A 26,324-nucleotide genomic window follows, 5' to 3' on the forward strand; every position below is an offset into this window, starting at 1 on the left:
CCCCCCTTCATCTGTCCTGGGTTGTTTTCCACCTAAGGTGAGTTCCCTTTTTAAAAGGTAAGCTTTAGACTTCTCATGTATGATTGGCAGGCAAGGTGTAGACTCACTCTATACCTACTCTGTTCTGGAAGCAGCCACCACTGGTGCACAGACCCCTTCCCAGTCCCTTATTCTGGTGCCCAGCCCAAATCAAGGGCTGGGCAAGTGATGTGAGGCTGTGCAGACTCTGACTGGAGCTCAGTTCCTCCATTTAACTTTCCATGATCCCTGGGACATTATTATCAAAAGGTGGTGAACACAACATTTATCAGCCACGTAACTTATTTATAATTTTTTGCCACTCTCATTTTCTAGTTGTTTTTTTGTTTTTATTTTCATTTTTTTGAGACAGAATCTCAGTATGTCACCCTTGATAGAGTGCCAAGGCATCACAGCTCACAGCAACCTCAAACTCTTGGGCCTAAGCGATTCTCTTGACTCAGCCTTCTAAGTAGCTGGAACTACAGGTGCCCACCACAACGTGCAGCTATTTTTTAACAACAACGTGCAATTGTTGTTTAGCTGGCCTGGACCATTCAAACCTGCCAGCCTTGGTGTATGTGGCTGACGCCATAACCACTGTGCTACGGGCATCAAGCCCATTTTCTAGTTTTTGTTAATGAATTACAGAAGCTATTTTAAAAAAAAAAAATCACCTGGGAAACCTGAGTGACAAGTTTTATCTCTGGCAGGTTGTTCTTATCTTGGATTGTCATCTCCTCTCATGCATTTCCCTGTTGCTTGTTCAGAATGTATTGATTTGCTGTCAGCTGTGGACGCTTTATTTTTCACCCATCCCTGTAGGCGAAGTACATGGTGGTCACCAGACTTTCCAGGTTTCCAAGGAGAGGCCTAGTCCTTCTGCTGTGTGATGTTCTGAGTTTGTATAAGTGAAAACACTGGCTCCTTGCATTGAGATGAGGTGCTCTTAATAGGATAGAAACATCCAGGGAAATTTGCAACAAGTAAGTCCTGACTTGTGTTGGGTTGGACAAAGCTATGCCTTGTCATAGGCATCTCACGCTCCTCTCTCCCCTAGCCAGCCAGAACACAGGAAACACTGGAAAATACTCCGGCTGGCTTTCTGGACGTTGCTTAAATTTGTGAGTTCAGGTTCCAATTGATTGTGCAAATAATCTTTATTACTTCTCTTCATAAATTTGTTTCCTTTTCTTCCCCTCCACTTCGGACTCCTCCTCCAGCTCCTAGCACCTCTGATTGGCCTCAAAGAGAATTGAGTACAGGGGCCTGACAGCTACTGGTTGCTAGTAGGACATGTTAAAAATAATACTGGAATCTGAAATTAAAAAAAAAAAAATAGAGAACGAAAAAAGTAATACTGGAATTCCTAAATTAGTAACCTTTGTATTCTGAAAAAGTAGCAAGCTTTTTTGGCGTTAGCCTGGGATACATTAACTGAGCAAATATCTCCATAGAGTTACTAAGTGGGTTATTATTAACTGCTTTCCTGGTGTGAGGGGGTGTCTTTGAGAATGGACTTTAGGATAAGTTCTTAGAAGTAGGATTACTGGGTGAAAGCTTTGCAAATTAAAAATTTTAACAATTATCAAACAAATTTAATACTTCTGCCAGCAGTATCTAAGAGTTTTTGCCTTCATCATAAAAGGTTACCTATAAGAAGGACATGCATGCATAGTTTGAAGGAAATACATAAAACACTTTTTATACTAGAATCTATGCCTGTCTTCTAACTATTCAGTGAGGTAGGAACCCCTCGCAGTTCCTTGGATTGTTTTTGTTTTGTTTTGTTTTTGAGACAGAGTCTCACTATGGCACACTTGGTAGAATGCTGTGGCGTCACTGTGCACAGCAACCTCAAACTCTTGGGCTTAAATGATTCCTCCCAAGTAGCTAGGACTACAGGTGCCCCCCACAATACACAGCTATTGAAGTTGTCATTGTTGTTTAGCTGGACTGTGCCGGGTATGAACCCGGCAGCCTTGGTGTATGTGGCTGGTGCCATAACCACTGTGCTATGGGCACCAAGCCAGTTCCTTTGATTCTTGCTTTGTGGTTTTACCTCTTAGAGTGTTCTAACCAGCCGACCACCTGTCCTTGTTCGGACAGTTGTTGCCTACAGTTATATTAGTATGTGGTATGTTTTGTTCACTTATTAATTTACCATACATTTGTTAAATACTCCCTAGGTGTAGGACTTACCTAAAACAGAGGAATGCAGTGGCTCACATCTCTAATCCTAGCATTCTGGGAGGCTGAGGTGGATGGATTTCTTGAGCTCAGGAGTTCCAGACCAGCCTGAGGGAGACCCCTTCTCTAATAAAAATAGATAAAACTAGCCAGGCGCCATGGCAGGTACCTGTAGTCCCAGCTACTCAGGAGGCTGTGGCAAGAAGATCTCTTGAACCCTAAAGTTTGAGTTTGTTGTGAGCTATGATGACACCAGGGTACTCTATCCTGGGCAACAGAGTGAGACTCTTGTCTCAAAAACAAACAAACAAAAAATGAAGAGTAGTGCTGTAAATTAACTCATTCATTCTCCAACTATGTAAGGAGCACACAATGTGCTCAGAGTTAGATGTGGACAATAGTCCTTGACTTCAGGGAATAGGCCCAGAGCAGAAAGGACCCACAGAGTGCCATAAAGCTGTCAGATGGCCTGCCTTGGAATCCCAGGCACCCCACAAGCCAGCCTGTGTCCTCAGAGGAGTGACATACACACTTGGGCATGAGAGTGAGGATGGTGACATCATCCTTGGGCTGGTGAGGCGGAAGCAGATTGTGTGCTGACGCTGTCAGTCAGCTCGGGGCCCAGTACCTGGTTCCCTCCATGTCTGTGAAATGGGACCTATACGCTTACTGCAAGCTGTTGTGGGTGCCTGATAGATGCTTATGAAACACCAACACCTTGCCAGGTTTCCAGCAGGCAGCTGGGTACCATTAGCTAGCAAAGGTGGCCCCTTTCTTTCTCCTAGAAGGTGAATCCAGCTGCTGTCTGTGCTTTAGGGCATCTCACTCATTTAGCCTCTTCTTTTTAAACTGTAAGTGATACATGCCCTTTGTAACACAACTAGTGAAGTAGAATGTTATAAAGAAACATTAACAGTCACGCCCTTCTCCTGTCCCACCTCCTTCCTCCGCTTCCACTTCCATCTTGTCCCCTCCCTTCCTTGGCCTCTCTCCCCTCCTTCCATCCTTCCTTTCTCCCTTCCTCGCTCCCTCTGTCCCTCCCTCCCTCCCTTCCTTCCTTCTTTTCTTCCCTCTTTCTTTCCACTGGGATGCCTCACATGTCATTCTGAAACTTCCTTTTTGTTTTTCTTTAACTTTGCATTGAATCACAGTTTTCCAACACCTGGTGATTTTTCCACCTAGAAAAAGCTCACAAACAACCCAACTCCAGAGCCTGTCTCTGATGTGCTGACAGACTCTTGGTTGAGGGGCTAAAATCCAGCAGCCCACTCTGCCCCACATGCCAGTGGGGGAGGCAGGAGTGGATGCCCTGAATAGCAGCCCCTCCCTGGGCCACAGGGTGGGGTTTGTGGCTTCCTCACAACTTGGCACAGACAAAAGTGGATGTTAGCTGACAGAGGAAGCCCTCATTGTTTGAAGATGTCCACAAAAAATTTAGAAAAGTAGAAACAAGCTCAGGCACCGTGCATGTGGGGGTGATGTGCACAAAGATGATGTTCAAGGGCTCAGACCTTCTGTTCTCTGTTTGCCAGCGAGATAGACGTTCCTGGCAGTAGGACCCCTGTTGCTCAGATGAGGCCCAGCTGGTGAGCATGGGCCTGGGGTGATCCACTGTCCACTTAGCCTAGGAGAGCTGGGTTACCGTGTCTTTGCTGTAAGTATGGATTTGGAAATGTTCAGAGGTGATGGGTTAAGGCCCACACCATAGCCTTAGGACTTAATCTGGTCGTGAAAATAGTAAGAATGATGGCGAAGACCATGCATGTACCAGAACTCAGGCACTGTTCTAAATCATTAATCCTTTCAGCAGCACTTGGAGATTGTTGCTCTTACCATCATTCCCATTGTATAGGTGAGAAAAGTGAGGCACGGGGAAACCTTGTCTGAGGTCAGCACAGTAAATGTCAGAGCCAGGGTATGGTCAAGGCAGGCCCTGTCCCACTTCAGTCCCTGGCCCAGATTGGAAATGTATCCTTAGAGGTCAAACCTACTAACAGCTAATTCATAACTTCAAAAGTTGTTGTACTGTGTGGTAACTTGTAACTCTAGATGTCATTAAATGTGGTCTAAATGGGAAGCAGAATGCAACCAATGTGGGTGGGGATCCCTTGCTGATTGGCGAGCAGATTCTCAATCTTTTAGGAGACAAAAGATGTAGGGAAATGACTCAGACATGGTGTGGGGTTCAGAGAAGAGCAGGGGATAGGTCCATTTACAACAGAGACCTTTCTGCGCCTGCCCCCCTTCCAGGTCTCCTGTAGGTGCTGCATTTTATCCTTCAAGCAAGCGCTCAGGTTGATGGTGTTAGGTTCTACTGCTTGCTCCAAGATCTTTTGGGGAATTTCATTCAAAGGCAGCTCTGCTTGACTTTCACCAGATGAGTTTGTTTCCCGTGGCCACACTGGCATTCCCAGGCCTTAGGACTGGCCGCCCCGTTCCTCTCCGCATCCATTACATCTCATCTTACTCATGTAAGAACTGGAACACTAATTCCCCTTTTAAGGAAGCATGTGGCTTCCACTTTGCCCTCTGAGGATAGCATCTTCCAGCAAAGCCACCTGCTGCCCCAGCGAAGGCTTCCTTGGGCCATGTGGGACATTCCTCTGAATCAGGATAGAGTGTACAACCTGATAGGAGGGAACGGGACATTTCTGGGTCAAGACTCACCCTGTGTGAAGGAGGCTTCTGCTTCTTCAGAAAGCATGTGAGGCCTGCAGGGTAAACAGAGGCAGATAGCAGGAGTTGGCAAGAGTCCAGAGACCCCAGAGATATTGGCAGAGAGAGGAAGAGAACATGGTTAGCAATGAATTGATTAGCTTGATTAGCAATAATAAATTTTACTCTTTATCACATTTATATTGAATTTTGTGAACAGTATATTTTTAGTTTTTCCAAGTTAAAAAATAATGCAGGCTTATCTGTTAAAAAAACATTCAAACCTGATAGAATTACATATATTAGAGAGAGTGAGATGTCCCATAACCTCATATTCTGAAATAACCATGCTTAATAGGGCTGCTTGTGTCCCTCTAGATTTTTTTTTCTGTCCTATGAATGGAAAGTGGCTGTGAGTGATTTTTTGGATTAGGAATAGCATTGCTATGTCATAGTGGTGAAGGGGCCCATTGCTACCAGGTCAAAGGTCATTCTCTGCAGGGCTCTATATGTAGAAAGTACACCTACTTCTGGGGTTCTTACTAAAGTGCAGGTTCTGATCCAGTAGGTCCAAGGTGGGCCTGAGAGTCTGCATTTCTAAAGTGCTTCAGGTGGTACACATGAAAGGAACTCAGAAGAGCTTGTTGGAAGCATGTAGGCTTGTGTATGTGCACACTAGCAAGCCACTGACTACAGGGCCGGGTCTCATGGATGTGGTCTCACTGATGTATCTGCAACCCATTATACCCGTCCCTGTTGGTTGTAGGTCACCATCCTAAACAATCAAGCATGTAAAGTCAGTAAGAATAAAATGTCCAATGTCCAGGCTCTGCAATGTGGTTTAGGCATTTTATTTATTGATTGATAGTGTCTCACCCTATTGCCCTGGGTAGAGTGCCATGGTGTCATAGCTCATAGCAACCTCAAACTTGTGGGCTTAAGTGACCCTCCTGCCTCAGCCTCCAGAGTAGCTGGGACTATAGGCACCTACCACAACACCCACCTACTTTTTCTATTTTTAGTAGAAATAGGGTTTTGCCCTTTGCTCAGGCTGGTCTTAAACTCCTGAGCTCAGATGATAAAGCCCACTGGGCCTCCCAGAGTGCTGGGATTATAGTCATGAGCCACCCCGCCTGACTCGGATGAGGTATTTTATGCACTCTAAATTAGGCAGATGGAGCTTTGTGGGACTGGGTGACCCCACAGTAGCGCATCTGTCTGATGCAACAGAAAGCAGCGAGAGGCGCAGGAGCGTTAGCCAGGGGGTTGCTTCCCTTTTCTGTGGAGTCTAGGAGTCAGTTGGCTATTTTGTGGTATCGAGTAGTCTTCTGTATCCCCAAATGTATAATTTTTTCCAAAACGACTTTAAAAAATATTAATCTGTATTGCAACAGTATAGTTATGGGGTGATAAAAATGTTTTGAAGTTAGATTATGGTGCTATTTCACGACTCTGAATGGATTAAGAACCATTGAATTCTATACTTTAAAAGGATGGCTATTATGATATGTGAATTCTATCTCAATACAGCTGTTGTAAATTTTAAAAAGTCTATCTAGACAAAGATGACTAAAATTCAAACGCTGGGCAGGATTGGAATCCTGAAGCACCCTGTGGCTGCCTGCCTCTCCTGGTCACTGCCACCTCTAGCTGTGTAAGAGCTTCAAAAACTCTAGCATTTAGCTTTTTTCACTATTTTATCTAAAACACGCACACTGGTACTGATTGGAAAATCACATTTTGGTGTGAATGTGGTGACTGCCTATGGGTTCAGACCCATTCTAGATCCTGCCTGATTCATAGCCGGCCGTGCCCATACCCCATCATGGAAGTGGGTGGAGGCCGGCATTGAGCCCACGTGTGATGCAGCGGCTGCCCTGCATATCAGAGTCTAAAACTCAAGAGCAATGAAGAGTTTTAAAATAAAACCAACATTTAATGTTGCTTTTCAAGATTTTTTCCCTGACATTGCTGAATATTTATTAAAGACAATATCTCTAGATTTCTGCTTCATCATTGAGGCTTGTTAGGTAGATTCCTCAGCCCCATGGTAGGCCTGGAACCAAATTTGGGCTCAAGAATCTGCCTTTCTAATAAGCCTCCCAGGCAGTTTATAGACATGTCAGAACCACTTGTGTAGAAAACACACACACACACAACTATAAGGAAAAGAACTCGTAATTCCATCCCTTAATTGGTGCTGCCTTCATCCCAGTTCCTCTCCAACCCCTACCCCCCAACCGCCTATGGGTTTGTCTCTACATTTTTACATATTGAGTTTAAATTATATTTATAGTTTGGTACTTGCTTCATCCTTTTACTTAACATTGTATCCTAAGCATTTTCCATATTGTTAAATATTCTCCAGAAACATGATAATTAACCATTTGCTTTTGCTTTTTAATCCATTTTACCCTGTATCACTTTAAACACCTTGGCCAGGCCAGGCACTCAGGGAAGCTGCTGACCTCCTCACTTCTTGCTGGACCTCTGTTTTGGTTCCAGAAGGGTTCCAATTCAGGGGATTGTTGAATTCAGACTGCTTTCTACAGGAGGAGCATTGGAAGGGAACAGTATTTTGGTATCTCCTTGGTTTCATAGGCAGATAATTTAATAGCCAACAGATAATTGATGGTCAATTCTGTTTGGAATTCCCAGAAAATATTCTGTGTTTACTTTTGCTCCAAAATGAATATAGACCTTATAAAGCACAGTGCTTGAGTCCAGACCTATCCTTGCTTTTGCCGTCAGGGTAAAGATACATCAAGTGGATTCTTCTATCTTCTGTAGTAAGTGGGTCTTTTGAATTTTGTTTTTTTAAGGATATTAATCATTAATAAATAATTGGGGTTTTAATATTTTAAATATCTCTATTAAGTGTTTTGTGCAAAAGATTGACCTAAGAGTCTACACTTAGAAAAAGTTTGTATTTACACAACAGCATGACCTCCTAAATTTACTTCCCTTGAACAGCAGCCATCATGATCACAATGTTTACTAATATAAGTACATTTCAAGTTTTAGGTTAACATTTTGGATCAAAAGATATGCCAATCAGAAATAAACTTAGGCAAAACACATAAAAGCTGTAGCCCTAAATTTCTCGGAGGTATGGTCAGTTACGAAGTTTTAAGAAAGAAATAGGCAAGTCATTTTGTGTATTTTTCTGGGCTAGACTTTAGGAGCCATTAATTTGCACAGAATATTAAGATGTCCATCCTCCCCTTTCTTCCATGACAGATGCAAGAGATGCAGAGCAACTGAGCAGGAACAAAGTGACACATATTCTGTCTGTCCACGACAGTGCCAGGCCTATGTTGGAGGTAAGAGTGAGCCGCAGGGCGTGTATGTGCGTACACAGGTGCATGTGTGTGTCTTTATTTGTACTCCCTGGGGGTGTATAAGCTGTTAAACTCCAATTCCAGTGTGCTCCTGTGCTCTCTGGCCATCCTCATTTGGGTTCAGGCCGTGTGTATGTTAATTCTCTGTTGGTAGCATGGCAGACGGGATGCTCTTTTCTGATCATACTTCCACTACGTTGCTAGTTTGGCTTCTTGGCTAAACACCAAAGAATAAGCTGATGCTGCATTTCCCTCTGGATTTTAAGGACATTTAAAACCCATTTTTGTTCCTTTCAAAATATCTCTGGTTTCAGAATCCCAAAGAATTCAGGCTACTCATATCCTGATTATTTTCCTTTTAAGCTCAAGTAGCTACTGTTTATATTCAAGGGTAAAAGAAAGGAAGGTAAATTGTCTTTGGAGATTTCCCAGGGCTGCTCTGGTGCGGAGACTCTCAGTGTAGAAGCTGTTGTGTTTTAAGCTTTCAAAGTAAACAGGGTGTGTCTGCTTATGTACTAATCCAAAAACCTCTTCAATTTTACCCTGATAAACGGTTTGAGCTGTTGGCCGGGGCTAACATCTATTTCTGTTTATTGGCCTTGACAGAGCCCAGATTACCTCTTTTTAGAAAAGTACGCATATATGGTGTAAGGCGTGTATGTTTTTCTATTTTAGGGTGGGGTGTTGGAAAGGGAGGGGTGGCTTTTTCTAAAAGAAATAATCCTGGTTCAAGCTGTTTAAATTCACATTATGCAAAAATAGGTAATGCTTTTTATTTTAGATTTATCTATTTTCTTTAGCCGTCAGAGCTGCCAGATTTTAGTTAGTACGAAACAATCTAAAACAATTCAGAACATAGAATAATAAATGATTCTATTGAGCATCATAGCATCAGAGAATCATAGGTGGTGAACAAACCTCAGTTCACTTCTCCAGCTCTGTGAGTGCTGACTTCCTTCTGTTGTTTTAGCTCACAGTTCTTTTGCTAAGGTGCTATAATTTATGTTGCAGCATGATTTTATGGGAAAGAACAACAAAACATTTTTTGGAGCCTAACAGTTCCTTTGAAAATAGCTACTCGATTTTTAGATCAATCATTGATAGATAATATTTAAAATATAGCTATGGCCAAGATGGTAAGTTAAACTGCAAACTGGTCATGATTGACTTCCTCTTAAATCACAAGATGAGGCTTGAGGTTTCCTTTATTTTAATAAATTGCATAGATGCCTTTCCAACCCTCACCCTTCAGGCCGGCCTCACTGCTTTATGCTACATTTATTGGGACACATTGTCCTGTATCTTGTGGTCTTTAACAGTTGCAAACCAATGGGGGGTGGTGATCAGGGACCTGAGAAAACAAACCATCCCTGATTCCCCCCACCTTGGTGTTCGACTTTAAATCTGTCCACGTTTTAACTTCTGTCTAGATATAAGACTTTCCAGTGTTAGAAATGAAAGAGCTCTGGCCCTTATCACCTGGGAAACCAAAGGCTAAGGGGAAAGCAGGTGGATTGAAACCCAGGTATAGAGACCACGGAGTATGTAAAACATCAAAGCTTCAGGTAAATGTGTTTTCCCATCGATGGTATACTATGTGTTGTTTTTTATTCTCTGTATATCTCAGTCTAGAAGGACAAATTCTGCCATGAAGGAGAGAGAGAGAGAAAGAAAAGAAAGAAACTCTGCCCCTTTTCTTCCTAGGGATGGCTTTTATTTAGAGACATCCTTTTGTAATCTTTTGGTGCTGTTATCACCTCAGCTAGGTAATAAATACTTCCATGTGATTTTATATTTATTAATGGTTATACCACCCTTGTGTAGCATAATGCCGTTTAGCATTGTTCCTCTCATCATTTTATTCATTTTCAACTTCACAGGTAGTTCACAAATGTATCCTTATTTGCAAAACTATAACAATTGCCTGATTACACGGGGCGGGGGGGGGGGGGGGGCTGAAAACTGAGGCACCAGAAGCCGTTGGAACTAGTGTGCCAACTGTTAAGGCCCAGAAGTTTCAGATCTTTGTTTAGGTCTGACAGAGGCCTAAAGACAGTCTACTATCTTGAATACCAAATTCACTTCCAAAAGCCATGACCTCACCCAGCCTCACGATGAGTCAGGAAATCCAGTGATTGGAATCAGTAGGGAATTAATAGATAAGTTTGATTCTTTAGCACCCTTTGCTGTGCTGGACTGATGCTTGGAGGGAAATGGGGTAGGAATGAAGGAGAGAGGGGAGATAATGTGCAGGGATAGCAGTGTGTGAGCTGATCTCCGCCTGGTGGTGGGTCCTAACTGAAGGTGAAGGAAGAAATAGTGGGAGAGGAGGAGAGAGCTGGACCCCTTTGTCGAACTTTCTGCCAAGAAGCCAAGCACTGTGCATTATACTGTAGATGCTTCTTTGGGTCATTTCCAACAAACATCTCAATGGGTTTTAAAGCTCTGGGGTACTTAGCATCAATTGTCAAAAGCTTTTATAATTTGTAGGCCTCCTTCTGTTGCCTTGGAGGCTAAGTAACAGAGGGTTGACACATTGTTGGATGTGCTTTCTAGAATAGAGGTCATAGGTCAGGGGTATCTATGGACTTGAAAGATTAGGCTGTTGAACAGTAGGCCTGGGAAGTGAAACTTTAGGAAAAAAGGAAGTTCAGGAAATTCAGCACACATTAGACCCCTCTGGAAGTTTCATAGTTGTTTTGATAGAATAAGGTTCAAATCTCTGTAGTGTAGACACATTGATCAGCCTTTCTGAGCAGGGACGTGTGTGTGTGTGTGTGCGCGTGCGCGCGCACACACATGACACAACACCTACTGAGATCTCATGGAACTATATTCTGTGGAATCCATGGGATCCCAGCAAGGAGGCCTATGTGGGCCTCATCCCTCCTGGCTGGTCACTGGTCCAGTGGGCTGGTCCCACAGCTGATGCGACTGGGCTGGAGGAGTCAGCACCCACCCTGGACTTGTTGCTGGCTGAAGCTGACTTCCTATAATTAAGAATCTGCCATAGATAGAACAGAAAATTGTATAGTTTTTATACCCATTACACCTTCTATGGATGTAATAATCTATAACCTGTCATAGTTACTGCCAATGACAATGCTATAAAGTGTACCCACCAGGACAGGTTTGATGAAGACATTTTTGGTCATTATTTATTTACTTGTTTTACTCAGGAAGGAATTAAGGAACTTCGGCTTTAGTTGCTTTTAGGTGGGTTAGATCTGACTGTCCATGATCTGGGTAACTTTTTTAGCAGGGGATAGAGTTTCCAAAATATCATCCATAAGGTCTTCTCTTACTCTTCCTAGCAGCTTGCCTAAAGGAAAAAGGCAAAGGACTGTGCTCAGTTTCCCAGTGTGGCTGCACCTTCCCCTTGGTCACTGACTAAAGCTGGGTGGTCTCTGATGCTTCTTGGTGGCTGAGATAAGATTTGTTTATCCCTTGGACCATGGGGCGAGGTGCTCAGTCCAGGGAAAGAGGCCTGAGAGTCCATTTACTGTCTCTTCAGGAGAGTATTTAAGGAATAGATTTTCTCATAGGGAGACTGTGAGAAATGCCATAGAAATGTGGAGAACTTCAATCTCACCGGTCAGCCCTGAAGGCACAGATTCTGAAGAGCCCTGATATTTCTGTACTGCTCTTTGTCTGACCTCAGAATCCTGGCTAAATGGGATCCTAGGGATCATTTGGCCTGACTCCTGCTCTGTATGGACAAAGGCCCTGAAGCTGGGAAACATGAAGGGACTTGCCCAGGATCCTGCAGCTGGTCTCAGAGCTGGATGGAAAACCGGTCTTCTCTCTCAAGCAGGGGGCTACTGATTTATTCATTCCATGAGCTCCTATTTTGTGCCATTCTCTGGGACATGTACTGAGGATAACAGAAGTACATTCATTCTATTATCTGCCCTTGGCAGAGCCCTTAAGTTTATAAACAAGATATGCATTATGATGCTTTATGAATATTCATGACAATGAGAGAACAGCTGTGGCTCAGGGCAGGTGACAAAGCAAATGGAACAGAGTCTGTAGAAGCCCAGAGAGCAAGATCCTTCTGCCACATGAATCCAGAGGCATTTACAGTGACAAGGAGTTTGACTGGGCCTTTGGTGATGACTAGGAGTTCCAAAAATGTGGTCTGTGACATCCAGCTGGCAGATAGTTGGTAGAGAGTACAAGGACATGACTTCCTCTAGTACAGCCTGGACTCAATGCCATGATCTCCTTGATCTTGTGAGAACTCTGAGCCTAGCAAGGCAGATAACGTTGTCCTGGCTCCTTCACAGCTTAACCCAGCTGTGTGACTTTCTCATATCACCTGAGGCACAGGTCTTCCTGACAGATGTAGCCCTTTGGGACTATAGTATCAAAACTTTGGAGTACATAATACTAATATTTTAGGGAAAAAAATCATGGTCACATATGTGACCTAATAGAAACTTAGTCCACATCTTTAATTGTAATGTTTAGAAGGAAAATAAAAATTCCTTTGTTACCATGCTTAGAACTTGATTGGGAAGCCATTTGCAGTTATTCAACGATGTTTCCTTATTGGGGGTATGAGTGTGAGCAGGTGTCTTCAGCACCTACTCATGGCTCCAGATTTGAGGGATGGTGAAAACTCCTATCTCAAAGATGGCCATCCTTCTTTCTTTGCTTTTTGGTTTGTTTGTTTGTTTGTTTGTTTGTTTTTTAACACAGTGTCTCACTTTTGCCTTGGTAGAGTGCCGTGGCATTACAACTCACAGCAACCTCAAATTCTTGGGCTTAAGCGATTCCTTTGCCTCAGCCTCCCAAGCAGCTGGGACTACAGGTGCTTGCCACAAAGCCCAGCCTTTTCTTTTCTTTTTAGAGATGAGGTCTCACTCTGGTGCGGGCTGAGCTCAGGCAATCCACCCACCTCAGACTCCCAAAGTGCTAAGATTATGGGCATGAGCCACCCTCCCAGCCCCAGCCGCTGGTGATCTTTCAGATTAGAAACCTGATACTGTTTGTAGGTGCTGAGGAAGTAATAATGAGCAATGAAAGGTTTCTCCCTTCCCCTGAAAAAAGAAACAGAGCTGTCTTTCTAATGTAAAAATTTCACAGTTTGTTTCATTTTTCATTCTTTGTATTTAACCAGAGCACCTGCAGGAAACAAAACTATTTTTCACTAGTAACAAAAATGCTTTGAAAAGTATTCTCATGCCTTCACTAGCCTGACAACACAAAGAATTTTAATTTTTAAATGATCGATTTTATGTAATGAAATAGGAAAAAAAATTACACACATTTATACAAATCGGGGTATCTCAGGTATACCAGGTATATGAGCTAGAATTTGGCTTAGATTTAAATTTTTGTACTTTATGTTTGTCTTTTATAATTTGAACCATTTTTATTTTTTAATATATAAAGAATATAGAGACATTCTTGGTGATTGTGTTTTCTACTTCCAATAACATTAAAGACATTTTTTGAGTTGTTGGTGCCCAGAATTTAATTGTGTTAGTTTTATTTATAGTCGGCCACTTCCCTTTTTCTAATATTTACTGTTAGCTGTAAGTCTATACTGAATGTCAGTGTAAGCCATTTACCTGTTTCCTTGTGAGGAAACCCTCAGCAAGTCGACATGCCCAGTCAGCTTGGACAGTCCTGTCCTTCCATACTGAGTCTGTGACTAGGGGCTGAGTGGCCTGGGGGCAGTGGGACTCCCAGAGGGTCCCTGGTTCTCCATTCCTCTTGAACAACAGTTTGTTGGCTTCCCAAATGTAAAGAAAACCAGAACTAAGATATCAGATGGTATTTATTTATTATTATTATTTTTAAGCGGCAGAGTCTCACTATGTTGCCCTCTGTAGAGTGCTGTGGCATCACAGCTCACAGCAACCTCCAACTCCTGGGCTTAGGCAATTCTCTTGCCTCAGGTTCCCTAGTAGCTGGGACTACAGGCACCGCCACAATGCCTGGCTATTTCTTTTTGTTGCAATTTGGCCAGGGCTGGGTTTGAAACCACCACCCTCAGTATATGGGGCTGGCACCCTTCCCACTGAGCCACAGGCACCACCCAATATCAGATGGTATTTAAAGTTTCAGAAAGAATGCTTCCATTTTCTTCTCACTCCTTCTTGCCAACCTGAGCCCTCCCATCCCTCAGAGCTCAGCCTAGCTGTCCTTTCTTTGAAAGGGATATTCTCAGGACCCTCCAAACTCATAGCTTCTTTCTTTTTCTGTAATATCTGTAGTTGGTACCATTGGTTGGGCCACAAATCATATATGCTTTGTGACAGCTTCTCTACTGTATCAAGTGGCCACTTAACTTCTACTTGTTGATGTGTCCTCAAGGCCATGTTGTACTCCTAACTGGTCTACAAGCTCCAGGCAGGCACGTGCCATGCCGAGGCTTCTCTGGTCCTCATAGCACTCAAGTTGTGAGCACAGGGGCGCCCCTTGCAGATGGCTCCCAATGAACAGAGAGCTGGGTGCATTTTCAGGTTTATCCCAAAGTAAGAAATCATGTCTTTGGTCACTTATGGCTGAGGGTGTGAAAGTAGAACCGTGGCAAGAATGATTTATTAATCATGAGTAATTTGTGAAGCTAGAGGATCCGGTTCATGCAGTGCAGCCTCACTGTTGTGGGCTCTTTGTCTGCCATCGGTCAGTAAGCACTGGCATGTGTGGATGTCTTCAGAGTTCTACAGAGCTGCTCTGTCCTCAAGTTCAGAATCATCTCTCTCTAAGTTATTATAACCAAGAATCCCCTCTGTAGCTTCTGTGACTCTCTGATCTTCAGAGGTTTTGCAGCTATTTTTAGTTAGCATTAAAGGCTTGCTACTACAAGGAGAGCCACGTATCTAAGGTACAGACAGTGAATAATCAGTTAATAGAGGATTTGCCACAGTCAAGGCTGCATGCCCAGAGTGGAGACACGAAGTTGGTGGAGACGTTCTCTCAGTCTTCATGGAGGATATAGTCAAGTCATAAGAAGCTAAGGGAACATTCAAAACACAGGGACTCATGTTCTGGCTCTTAAGGAAGAGCCTCATTGCCTGTGGTCTTCTGCTGGCAGCCCCTGAGGCTGACCTGTGGGACACCAGCTCCAGCTCTCTCTGATGACCACATCAGGCCTCAGCTGTCAGAATCCAAGGGCTCATCCCTCCAGGACCTGCAAGTCGCAGAAGCTTCAGGCTGTAATTTCTGGGCACAAAGAGCATAAACTCCAAAAGCCACACATCTCTCACACACAGAAGTATACAGAGGTTCATGGAAGCTCTCTTTATAATGACAAAAAATTGGAGGCAACCCATTATTCAACAGTAGAGAGGGGTAGTGGTCAGTTATAGTTCAACCATGTTAAGGAATATTTGGTAGCAATTCACAAAGAAGTGGAAAGTTTCTGTGTGTTCACAGGGAAAAGTTCATTCTCAAGAAAAAGATGTCGTAGAAGAATACCCATGATATAATCTCATTTGTGTCAAATTTAAAGTTGATAGTGTAGCTCTTTATGTCTATACATAAGCATGAAAATGCACAGATGATTCTTAAGAGTGGTTATGTCACAGAAGAGGGGGGAGGGTGTGAGGAGAGGTAGGAAGGATGATTTCTACTTTTTGCCCTCTTTTCTTTTTTTCCTCGAGTTTATTTGTCATAATGAACATATCTCCAAAACTATCTTTCTGAATGACAAAAGGAAGGGAAGGCAGGCAGGAGGTGGGTGTTGTCTGTGGTAGTGACAGGTAGTGCCCAGCTGGAAGGAGTTCTGTGTCTGTGGATTCCTGGGTGATGCATGACCTCTGACCTCAGACATGCTACATCCTTGTCCACAGATACATACAAAGCAAGTACATCTTTCAGTTCAATCCAGTCTTAGTCTTCAGAAGGAGAAGACAGCTCAAGATACATAGTGTCAATGTGCTGTGCTTCTGCTTCATTGCTTGTGTATTGAATGAATTTAATGAATTTATGCCCTTTTCTTAGAATTCACAGATCACCTGGGATGCAGCTTGAAACATTGGCAGGATTTCCTGGTTGACCAGGCCATTGTTCCCAGTGTGGGTGACTTCACTTGTCTTACAGAAACACCTTGGCTATCAAGTCTCTAAAGAGGTCCAGGGCTTTGAAATAAGTCATTGTCTGAGCTGGAATTGTTTTCAGATTGAGGGATGTTTTCTAGTGAACTTCAGTTGTTTTTGCCTCTCTAGGAAAATCTCTTTGATGCAGGAATCAGTAATACCTACTCTTACCAAAAGCTTGCGACAGCTTTCATGGGTTGAGGCAAATTTGTTTGAAGCCAACCCCAGATTTAAATAGATATGACTCAAATAGAAATAATTATGGTAGGTATCGAAAACTGTCTAGTAATTGCTCTTTCTCAAATTAAGCTGTGTCTAGGTTCCTCGTGTGTGGGCAGCCAAGTGCATGAGAGTGCGTTCCTCTCTGCCTGCTGTACCTTCTGCCACAAATCCCCCTGTGCAGGTGGAGTTCTAAACTGAGAATTCCAGCATGAATAGACCTGAAGACTTGAGCTCTTCTGGCCCTTAATCAATTCTAGGAAGGAAACAGTGTCTTTTACATCTCTAAATGAAAGAGCACTGCATTATATGTAGGCCTGGCATCCTAGAATCACTTGGAACCTTAGCTGTAGACCTTCCCTCTAGTGCAGGGCTCCCTGACCAACCTCCACATAGCTGAAGATATTCACAGAACTCTCTCCCTAGGTTTTTCCTTCATGCCAAGTCTCAGTTCTGGCATGGTTCCTACCAAGCCCTATTTTGTCCCACATCTCCTGACTTCTCCGTGTGATCAAGTACTAAGTGTGTGTGCCCGCGCCGAGAATTGCGTTCTTGGAGTGGGTTTTCTGGCTTGTGTGTGCCAGGGTCTCTAAACCAAGGTCTTAGAAGAAGCACGTAGCATGTGGTCTCCTGTGTGTTTTGACTAAGTGTATGTAGGCACATCACAGCTAGATGGCCTGTATGTGCTGAGGCGTGTGACATAGAAGGTAAACTGCTGTCCTTCTCTGCCAGGTCCCCAGGCCCGTGGGCTGAGGGGGCTTGGGGAAGACTTTGGGAAGAGAGAGATGTTGATACAGACTTGTAGGACTAGTGTGGTGTGACTCAGTGGGGAGGAAAGGTGTCTGTTTCAATAGGAGCAGCCCTTCAGGGCAGGGGAGGAAATGAGGAAATGAGCCATAGAAGATGCCAGAAGGACTTCCACCTGCTCACAGACTGAGGGGGTGTCAGTACAGAGGGGTGAGGGTAGTGCCACCTTTAGTTCTCCTTTTGTCTAAATGGGGAGTTACTCCTGCAGATTCAGCAAACATTTACTGAACACCCACCTTGTACCAGAGATTGGGGATAAAATAGAAGGAGAAGTGAGATGGGCTCAGCATTTAAGAGAGACGAGCACAGATTTCCTGACAACAGTGCAGAGTTGCAAATTCATGTCAGGGGCAGGAGTCCCTGGAGCACCCAGGGGAAAATAACCAGCCCCGCCAGGGCAGCCAGCAAAGCTTCACCAAAAAAGTGACACTTTGGTGTGGTCCTAAACAATAAGAGCGATTTGACTAGGTCAGTTTGACTAGGTTGGGTGAAGTGTTCTCAACCTTCCTAATGCTGCAGTGTATTTTCATCATTAAAAAGGGGTTGAGAACCACTGGACTAGGTAGTGATGGAGAGGAGAGACAGTTGGGATTGGGGTGGGACGCTGGGTAGGGAGAGCAGCAGGAGCAAAGACAAGGTGTGTCCCGGCCCTTCTGAAGGACTCAGCAGAGCAGATCTGCAGGTGGCCAGACTGGAAAAGCAAGATGAGAAAAGGTCTTGTTTGCCAGTCTATAGACTGTATCTTGTGGTAGGCTGAGACTCAGAAAAGCTTTGTGAACAAAGTCAGGTGACACATTTGGATTTATTTTCCAAGATGCTGACTTGGAAATGGAATGGAGTGAAGGAGATGAGTGACCCAGAGACCCTGGGGAAACTTTGATAATCCTGGTTTAAAATGATGAAAGTTTGGACTGGGACACCAGGGAGTGGGATTTTTTTTTTCTAGAAATGAAAGACTCAGATTAGATCTGAAAATCTTCAAAAGGTAGAAGAATCTCTTGCAAACGTGGTGCAAAAGAAAGATGGCATAGCAATGGTTTGATCAGATAAAAGTAGACTTGGAAGCAAAAAAAAAATAATTGAGATAAAGATACTTTTAAATGTAAAAAGGAATAATTCATTAAGAATTATTGGTAGTTGCCCCATAAAACACCTTGAAAATATAGAAAGACTATGATTGCATTAATGTACACAGCTATGATTTAATAAAAGAAAAAAAAAGAAAGAAAGAAAAGAAAATATAGAAAGAAAGTCGCATCTCAGGTAAAAGAGTCAGATGCCTGAGGGTGTAGCTTGATAGGCTGAAAGCGCCTTCTGTGAACCACCAGTGGATGTGAGCATTCTGAGAGGCAGAGCAGGGACAGAAGAAAGGGACCAACCTCAGTACTGGCTGACGTGCCTGTGTGATGTTCCCAAGAGGTTGGAAATACAGATCCATGACTCAGGGGAAAGGTCTAGGTTGGACGTGAAGATTTGACCATCACAGTGTATATAGAGGCCATTGGGGTGGGATAAAACCATGCGGGAAAATGCCATGGCAGCATAACCAAAGATGATGGCATGATGCCCAGCTTTCAGATGGTGCCTTTAAGTTTTAGTATTCAGAACTTGTGAACACATGGTTGATCTCATCAGCCACGTCTTTGTTACTCCTATAACCTCTCTTGTGGGGTTAGTTAGACTCATCTCTTCTGCATATAGTTTTTGGTTCCCTGCAGGGGTGCCTGTGTGAGTTTGTATTTTGGTTCACCTCACGCTGAGAGTCTGCAGCTCCTTTATCAACAACCTTAACCCAAGGACACCCTCCTGCACAGGCCTGAGAGCCCGTGAGCCATGGAAAGGGGAGAGTGAGTGACATGAAAAGCTACTCTGGAAAGATTTGAGAGAGGATACAGTTCTGCTCAAGACTTTGAAAGGAAAGAGTGACTTAGTTTGGCACAGACAACCGAGGAGAGAATAGCAGAGGGAAAGTGTGTTTCTGGTTCCAGGTCAGGACAACACTATGTGTGGCCGGGGGAATAGCAGAAACTCTGAGATTCATGATGGTGATGGAAGAGGACATACCCCATGGAGATCCCGTGGGTTACCAGCTGCTTAGATGGAAGGCCTTCGTGTCTGCAGTCAGGAGTTTGAATAGGAAGTTAAAAGTGGTCAGTTGGTTAAGACCCAAAGCAAGGCTAAAGGGCTCTTGTGGGCTCCACTGTTGTTTTTAGCCATAAGAAAAATAATTATTTAAATGTAGGCTGGTTTACCAAAGACTGGTGTAAGCAAATTTGCTGTTTTCAGGTGCTCTTAATAATCCATTGCCTGGTAGGCGATGCAGGTGTACCTTGAGCCTGCCCACACCTGCAAGGGAAGTGATCTGACCTTATTTTAAAATTCTGAGAGTGAAGCACTAGCACCTAGTTAGTTTCATCACCTCAGTGTAGGCTAAGTGGCCGGGCTCTGTACATGCTGCTTTTGAAAATGTATTCCCCTGTTTTTTATGCAACTCCCTGGGATATTTGGGAGGTGTGTGTGTGTGTGTGTGTGTGTGTGTGTGTTGGAGTGAAGAACAGTGTCACACCCTTTGTTTGAATTGAGAAATTTCTTCTCTCCTTTCAGTTACCACCACAGCTAGTACAGACGGCAAGTTTCAGCATTCATCACTGAGCAGGGGCATCTCTTAGCTACCTTGTGCCCCCTTTTCTGATGGGAAAGCTAATGCAGTGCATGGTGAAAGTTTAGGCTACTTAACTGTAGGAGGGTTCCAGCCATGGAAGGGAAGCTGGTACATCTGAAATCTACAGTCTGTTTCTCCTGAGCTCCAACCTTTGCTTCTCAGATACTTTCTCAACTAAACGGGGATAATCCGTAAGGCATTTGGCATCTTTGGTAAGAATGCCAGCCACTGTCAGAGCAAGGGAAAGACATGAGGGAAGCACCCAACAGATGGTCCCTTTGCCATCTTAGAATAGCTGCAAAAGGCCAGGCTTCCCTGTCGTTTTGTAATTCTAAAGTAAGGCATCTCAGACAGAGCTGAGTCTAAACCTTGGCTTGAAACTCTTGCTCTTGGAAACTGTTCCTAAGCAGAGTAGTTTGTGAATCATTTCAGGTTAACCTGACCTTGGAGGAGGCAGAGCCTGGTAGTGGTGGAACAGGTACAGATTAAATTTATCTGTTTCATGACTTATCTTACTCCAGGAGACCAGTCCCACAGCACCAACCAGAAGGCAATTCTTAGTCTACTCTAAATGAGTGTCAGTTTAAACCATTATGGAATGACTTGACCCTGTGCCCTAAAGAAAAAAGAAATCTCATAGCTAACAAAGTAAGAATAACATTTCCAAGTGTTTTTTGGTCTTCTGGGGTTTTTGTTTTTGCTGTTCTTTTAAACTGAGGTTTCCTGCCTTTTCTGATGAAGTCCTCTCCAGCTGCTCCCACACTGGCAGCAGCTTTGCAGCTCAGTGGCTTTGGCCAGGCATCTGGCCTTCGTGGTGACCCCAGCAGGGGTACTCTGGCCTCTTTAGTGGCTGGGGCTCTTGGCCTTGTGCTTCCCCACATGGGCTGTGACCAGTGTGGCCTGGGGTTTCCTTCTGTGCCACGGTGTAAGAGGATGCAGCTGTCAAACAAAAATAGCTCTTCAGATTGCTGGCAATGGCAGGCGTGGGGGAGGGGGCTTGGTGAAACACTGCCCCTTCCAGGGAAGGGTGACCCGCTGTTCGTCAAGCAGAGTGAGCAGCACTCTCTGCCCACACCTGCTGTATGAGAACACCAGGCAGTGCCACAGAGCACAGAATTGTAATGCCATCACTGGTTATTCATGTTTACCCACGTCACGGAGGATGTTCCTCCTTGTGTTGAGAGAAACAGAAGAGCTGTCCTTCTTTGCTTTCCACCTCTCCATACTACCGGCCCCCACGCTTTCTTTTCTGCCTTGAGCTCCTGTGACCCTTCTCGTGTGTCCCATGTACCAGCTTTCACCACGTCCAGCCTTTGTGTGTTGTGAGCCATAATCCTGCCCACGTAGGACTGGCCAGTCCCGGAAGGCAGATCCCTACAGATGGGTCAGCGTTTGCCTCAGTCTGGAAGCTGTTTCTAGGGTCTGATCGCAGGGGAAGGATGTGGTGTTTGGCTGGAGGGGTCGCACGTGTTGCTCAGAAAGGGCTTGTTCAGGGTGAAGATGAGTGGCCATCCACAGCTCACCCGCAGGTGATGCATCACTCCTGCCCAGGTAAGGGAGCCTGAGGACTCACAGGTTAGTCTCTGCACAAGAGGCCCAAGTAACGTCTGGAGCAGTGCTGGGTCCCCTCTCACCCCCCCTGCCAAGTAGAGCTGTGTGTGAGGGAGGCAGTCCCGTCCTGTGCACAGGAGCAGCTGGCTCGGTGGTCTGCCTATGGAGGTGCAACACACACACACACAGGCAGTGTCTACACGGCACTGTGTTGGCCGGTCACCCAGCAGATGGGACTGTTGTCAAGGGGCAGCCACTGCAGACAAACCTGTCAGCTGCCATATACTGGCATCTACTGTGCCCTGACACTGCATTTAGTGTTTCTCATGTACTGCATCTAATTTCCTTATTTAATAAATTCCTGCATTACAGGGGAATCCCACCATCTTTCTCTCTATTGGAGGAAGGAAAAAGACTGAGCACAAGTGCTGATTAAGAAAGTTGCAATTCTAAGAAAGTGGTGTGCTGCGTCAGATATCATTTAAATATAAAAGAAATGTGATACATAAAATGAGTTTCTAGTCATTGAAATGACCCTATGGAATGGGGCTGTTTAGATTGGGGTGCAGCACAACTTGTCTGTCAAGGCCCAAAAAGTATCTATTGCAGCCACTCTACCCTGCAGCATGGTATGAGGACTCTCAGACAATACTTAAGTGAAGAGATCAGCAGTGCCTCATAAACACAGGCCCCAGTTTACCCAGCCCGGACTTTACCCATAGGTGGCAGGAGCTGAGTCACTGGAAGGTGTCTTGGTGCTTCCAGTAGTGTGGGTCAGGTCTGACCCTGAGGCCATGCAGGCCTCAGGTTAATGAAAACCTGAAGATGCCCAAGCATCTCTGCCTTGTCTTCATCTGTTAGATAGAATTCTCTATCATCAGTCAGTCTGCTCACCACTGCTGGACCCATGTAGGGTGTATAGGAAGAGAACATGGGAGCATAAGCCTTATATGGCCACTTGCCCTGGCAGCTTGCACTGGACAGTGACTCTGAGGTCAACTGTGGGCACCTCAGTCAGCCTGGGAGCAGCCTGGCTTGGTGGGCGTATGTTTAAAATTCTAAAAATGCATCTCCCATCCCGTGCATGCATACTTTCCCTTGGCAACCCTGTATCACTGAGCAGGGACAGCACCTCTAGGATACTGACAGAAAGATGACTGCCATGGCACTTAGTAGTCAAAGATTTGAGGGCTTTGTTATAGGGTCTTCAGAATAGGAACCAGAGTCTGCTGACGGGGAGGCCAAGTAGGGGAGGGAAGGCTGTCTGGGGAGCCTGGTCATATTAGGGGAGGTCTGACTGAGAAGGAGCCCTAAGGAGAAGGCTATTCCAGAGAGAAAAGACCATAGGAACTCAGCAGGGGGAGAGGGAGGGTAGTACAGGATGTGTGAGGAGCCCACAGCAGGCCAGAGTCCCTGGAGTTAGGTGAGCTGGGGCAGTAACAGATAGAGGCATGGCGGTGACAGGTGTTGAAGGACTTTGAAGATGGACCTTCTTGATTTTGCAGACATAGAGGAGTGACAGCATTTTTGAATATTTTTTAATATCCATCACATATTTTTGAAATATTTATTACTGATTTCTCCTGGTGATCTCTAAGCAGCATCTTTCATTAAGGCAATTCTTGGATATAGTTGTTTAGCATTAATGTTCGTTAAGTCATGCCAAAGAATGACTTGGTTCAGAGCCACTGTGGAAACTGGCCCCATTTTCATGAGTCATGATGTGAACATCAGCGAGTCCTCCAGCTGAACCGAAAGCTCTCGGAGGGCTTTCAGTGGTAAGATGGAGCCCCCGTGAACGTCCCTGGCTGTCTTCCCATACCCACCCCGTTCTGGCTTGAGGAAATCCGATGTTCTGACTGTGCCCACTTTAGCCTTGCATTGCAGTATCTGGAACAAAAATAAGCATTCAAGTCCTCATCTGTTGATCTGACAAGTCAAATGTATGTCGTTTTTTGACTAACCTGAAAGAAGCCAACAGGTGTTGAGGGTTCTCATTTGCATCTTTGTCTCACAAAATCAAACCAAAGGCTAAATCTTGTCTCTCCACTCGAACCTTCCCACCTCCTCCCCACCCCCACTAGTACCGCAGAGTTCTTGGAAGTTGTTATTTGTAGCAAGGTTTCCTAAATTTAGCTCATGCAGGAAGAATCAGGGGCAAATGGGTGCTTTAAGAAAATGTATCTTCAGGCCGGGTGTGGTGGCTTAACGCCTGTAATGCTAGCACTCTGGGAAGCCGAGATGGGTATATTGCCTGAGCTCACAGGTTCGAGACCAGCCTGAGCAAGAGTGAGACCCCCCCTCTCCAAAAATAGCTGGGTGTTGTGGCAGACACCTGTACTCCCAGCTACTTGGGAGGCAGAGGCAAGAGAATCACTTGAGCCTAAGAGTTGGAGATTGCTATGAGCTCTGTTGCCATGGCATTCTACTGAGGGCAACAAAGTAAGACTCTTTCAAAAAAAAAAAAAAGAAAAAGAAAAACTATATCTTCAGTTTAGAAACCTGGACTTAAAACATGAATTATGCTTAACTGAAGGACTGCTTTTATCTTTTGTAATGAATTTCCACAGTAATTTCACTGAGATTTTTGCTGCAGTACAAACAATAAAGAAGAAAGGTAAAGGTAGTCTTATCTCCCAGACCTTATCTATTTTTATTTTTTTAATACTGGCTTTTAGTTCTTTGTAATTTTTCTGAGACAGAGTCTCACTTTGTTGCCTTCCATAGAGTGTTGTGAATGTCATAGCTCACAGCAACCTCAAACTCTTGGGCTCAAGTGATTATCTTGCCTCAGCTTCCCGAGTAGCTGAGACTGCAGGCACCCCCCAGAACACCCGGCTAGGTTTTAGAGACAGGGTCTCGCTCTTGCTCAAGCTGGTCTGGAACCCATGAGCTCAGGCAATCCACTGACCTCATCTTCCCAGAGTGCTAGGATTACAGGCATAAGCCACAGCATCTGGCCTGGCTTCTAGTTCTTTTTCCATAGGTCATACGTAAGTTTTTCTAGTTTGCCCTGGAATAGCATTCGAACCAGGCCATGAATATGGTGCTGCTTTTCAAACTATAATCTTTTTAGAGATACAATTCTGAATTCTACCTTTTACTTAAACATTACATAATTTCTACAAATGTTATGGGCTGTGAAAATTCTTAAATTGAGGAGGAATAATCAAAATGCATGTGCTGTACACAGGGTTTGGCTTTCACACACATAAACAAGGTGGAAAATCTCCATGTGCTCTCTCTGGAGTGGAGACCCGCTGCAGAAGGACCTTGATAAGGAAAGCCGAGACTCTGAGATCTGGAGCCTATATCCGAAAGCACCTCCAAGCCGACAATTGCTGTCTCTTGGGTCTGCCACCTTCAAGAGTGTGGCCAGAGAAATTTTTGCAAAGCTTCCTTGCCTTTAGGTTTATATAAAAGTGCAGAATTAGTCACTAATTTTATCATTCATAGAGACAAAAAGGAGGATGGTGTTTGCCAAGGGTTAGGCAGTGGAGGAATGGGGAGTTGTTTAATGAGCACAGAGTTTCAGTTTGGGAAGATGAGAAGGTTCTGGAGATAGCTGGTGGAGACAATTGCACAACCATGTGAATGAACTTAATGCCACTGACTTGTACACCTAAAAATAGTTAAGATGGTAAATTTTATGTTACATGTGTCTTACCACCATAAAAAAAGAAATTATAGAAAGTGCTTGTCTCCTTTGCTGTGTGTGTTTCTCATAACAGTATTATAACCTGTGATCAAGGGAGGGACAGTCCGAATTTAAGATTTCTTTTCAATTTTATTTTTCTTTTTCAGGATCAGCTTTTTTCGGGGGAGGGGGCAGGTGACGTGGTAAAATTAGCCCTTGGTTAGGTGACTGGCTTTTTTCGCTCCGTGTGAATGGAGAGTTGTGTGCTACAGAGGCCCGGTCGGCAGACTCCAGTGCCTCCTCCACGGGATTGCTGGTCAAAGTAAAGATAAAGATGCCATCTCTGCAGAATGGGCTCACCCATGCCGCATGGGTTAAGATGAGAAACCAGGGTTTCTCATCGTGACATTTTTATGAGCAGCTAAAACAACTTTTCCATTATGTGGATTTCCTGATCCTGGCCCCTTCTGAACTTTCTCTCCTCCTCAGGTTTTGGATAGCCTCCTACAGGGATCCAGTTAGAGTCCATAACTGGTTTGGGTTAGCTTTCCTGGGAGACAGAAAATGCATCTGAAAGGCCTGATCTTTCATTGAAAAGTGGGATGTCAACGAGGTTCTTGAGAGGACTCTTACTTACAGCATTTCAGAAAGAATAGTGAATGTTAGAAGTCATACTTGAAACAAGCGAGAGTCTGATCTCTTTCCAGTCTTGAAATCAGAATCTTGGCTCTGCCTTTCAGGGACCTGCCGATGTATCGTTTTAAGTGTAATCTTTGGTTTCAGACCCAAACACAGACAAAAACCTTACTTTTCGTGGTTACTATACTTGTTGAAACAGAAAACTGAAAAATATTAAGAATGTTTGAGAAGATGGACTGAGGCAGCTTGAACCCTTTGTTCAAGAAGAGCCTTTGGAACATTTCCTGAGCTTTCTTTGCCAAATGACATCTCTTGTTTCTTTTGAAACCTAAACACAAAAGCTGTACCAGAAAGTTCTCCTTGGCATATCCCTTCTAACTCTTTTGCTTCTTTCCTATGTTTTCCAAATTTGTACACAGTATCATTTATTAATTAACATGTTGCTTGGTATTATAAATGTTCAGTGTATATAGGTGGTGGTGTATATCTCCACCTAGATAAAGACATTTTCTTAATTCTTTTCCTTTTCCTCCCTCTGGTGCCAGCATCAT

The 26,324-nt window shown here is 44.2% G+C and overlaps 1 protein-coding gene across 2 annotated transcripts in view; it reads left to right on the top strand.

Moving 5' to 3' along the window:
• DUSP22 (dual specificity phosphatase 22) overlaps nucleotides 1-26,324 on the top strand; it is a 56,778-nt gene that overhangs the window by 10,493 nt on the left and 19,961 nt on the right. For both annotated transcript variants that reach the window (XM_023518874.1, XM_012811094.2), the window contains exon 3: nucleotides 8,104-8,186. In XM_023518874.1, coding sequence (XP_023374642.1) covers nucleotides 8,104-8,186 — 83 coding nt within the window. The remainder of the gene's footprint in view (nucleotides 1-8,103; nucleotides 8,187-26,324) is intronic.

This window comes from Otolemur garnettii, unplaced genomic scaffold (assembly GCF_000181295.1).
Source record: "Otolemur garnettii isolate 467f Iridium unplaced genomic scaffold, OtoGar3 scaffold00149, whole genome shotgun sequence".
Classification (NCBI taxonomy): domain Eukaryota; kingdom Metazoa; phylum Chordata; class Mammalia; order Primates; family Galagidae; genus Otolemur; species Otolemur garnettii.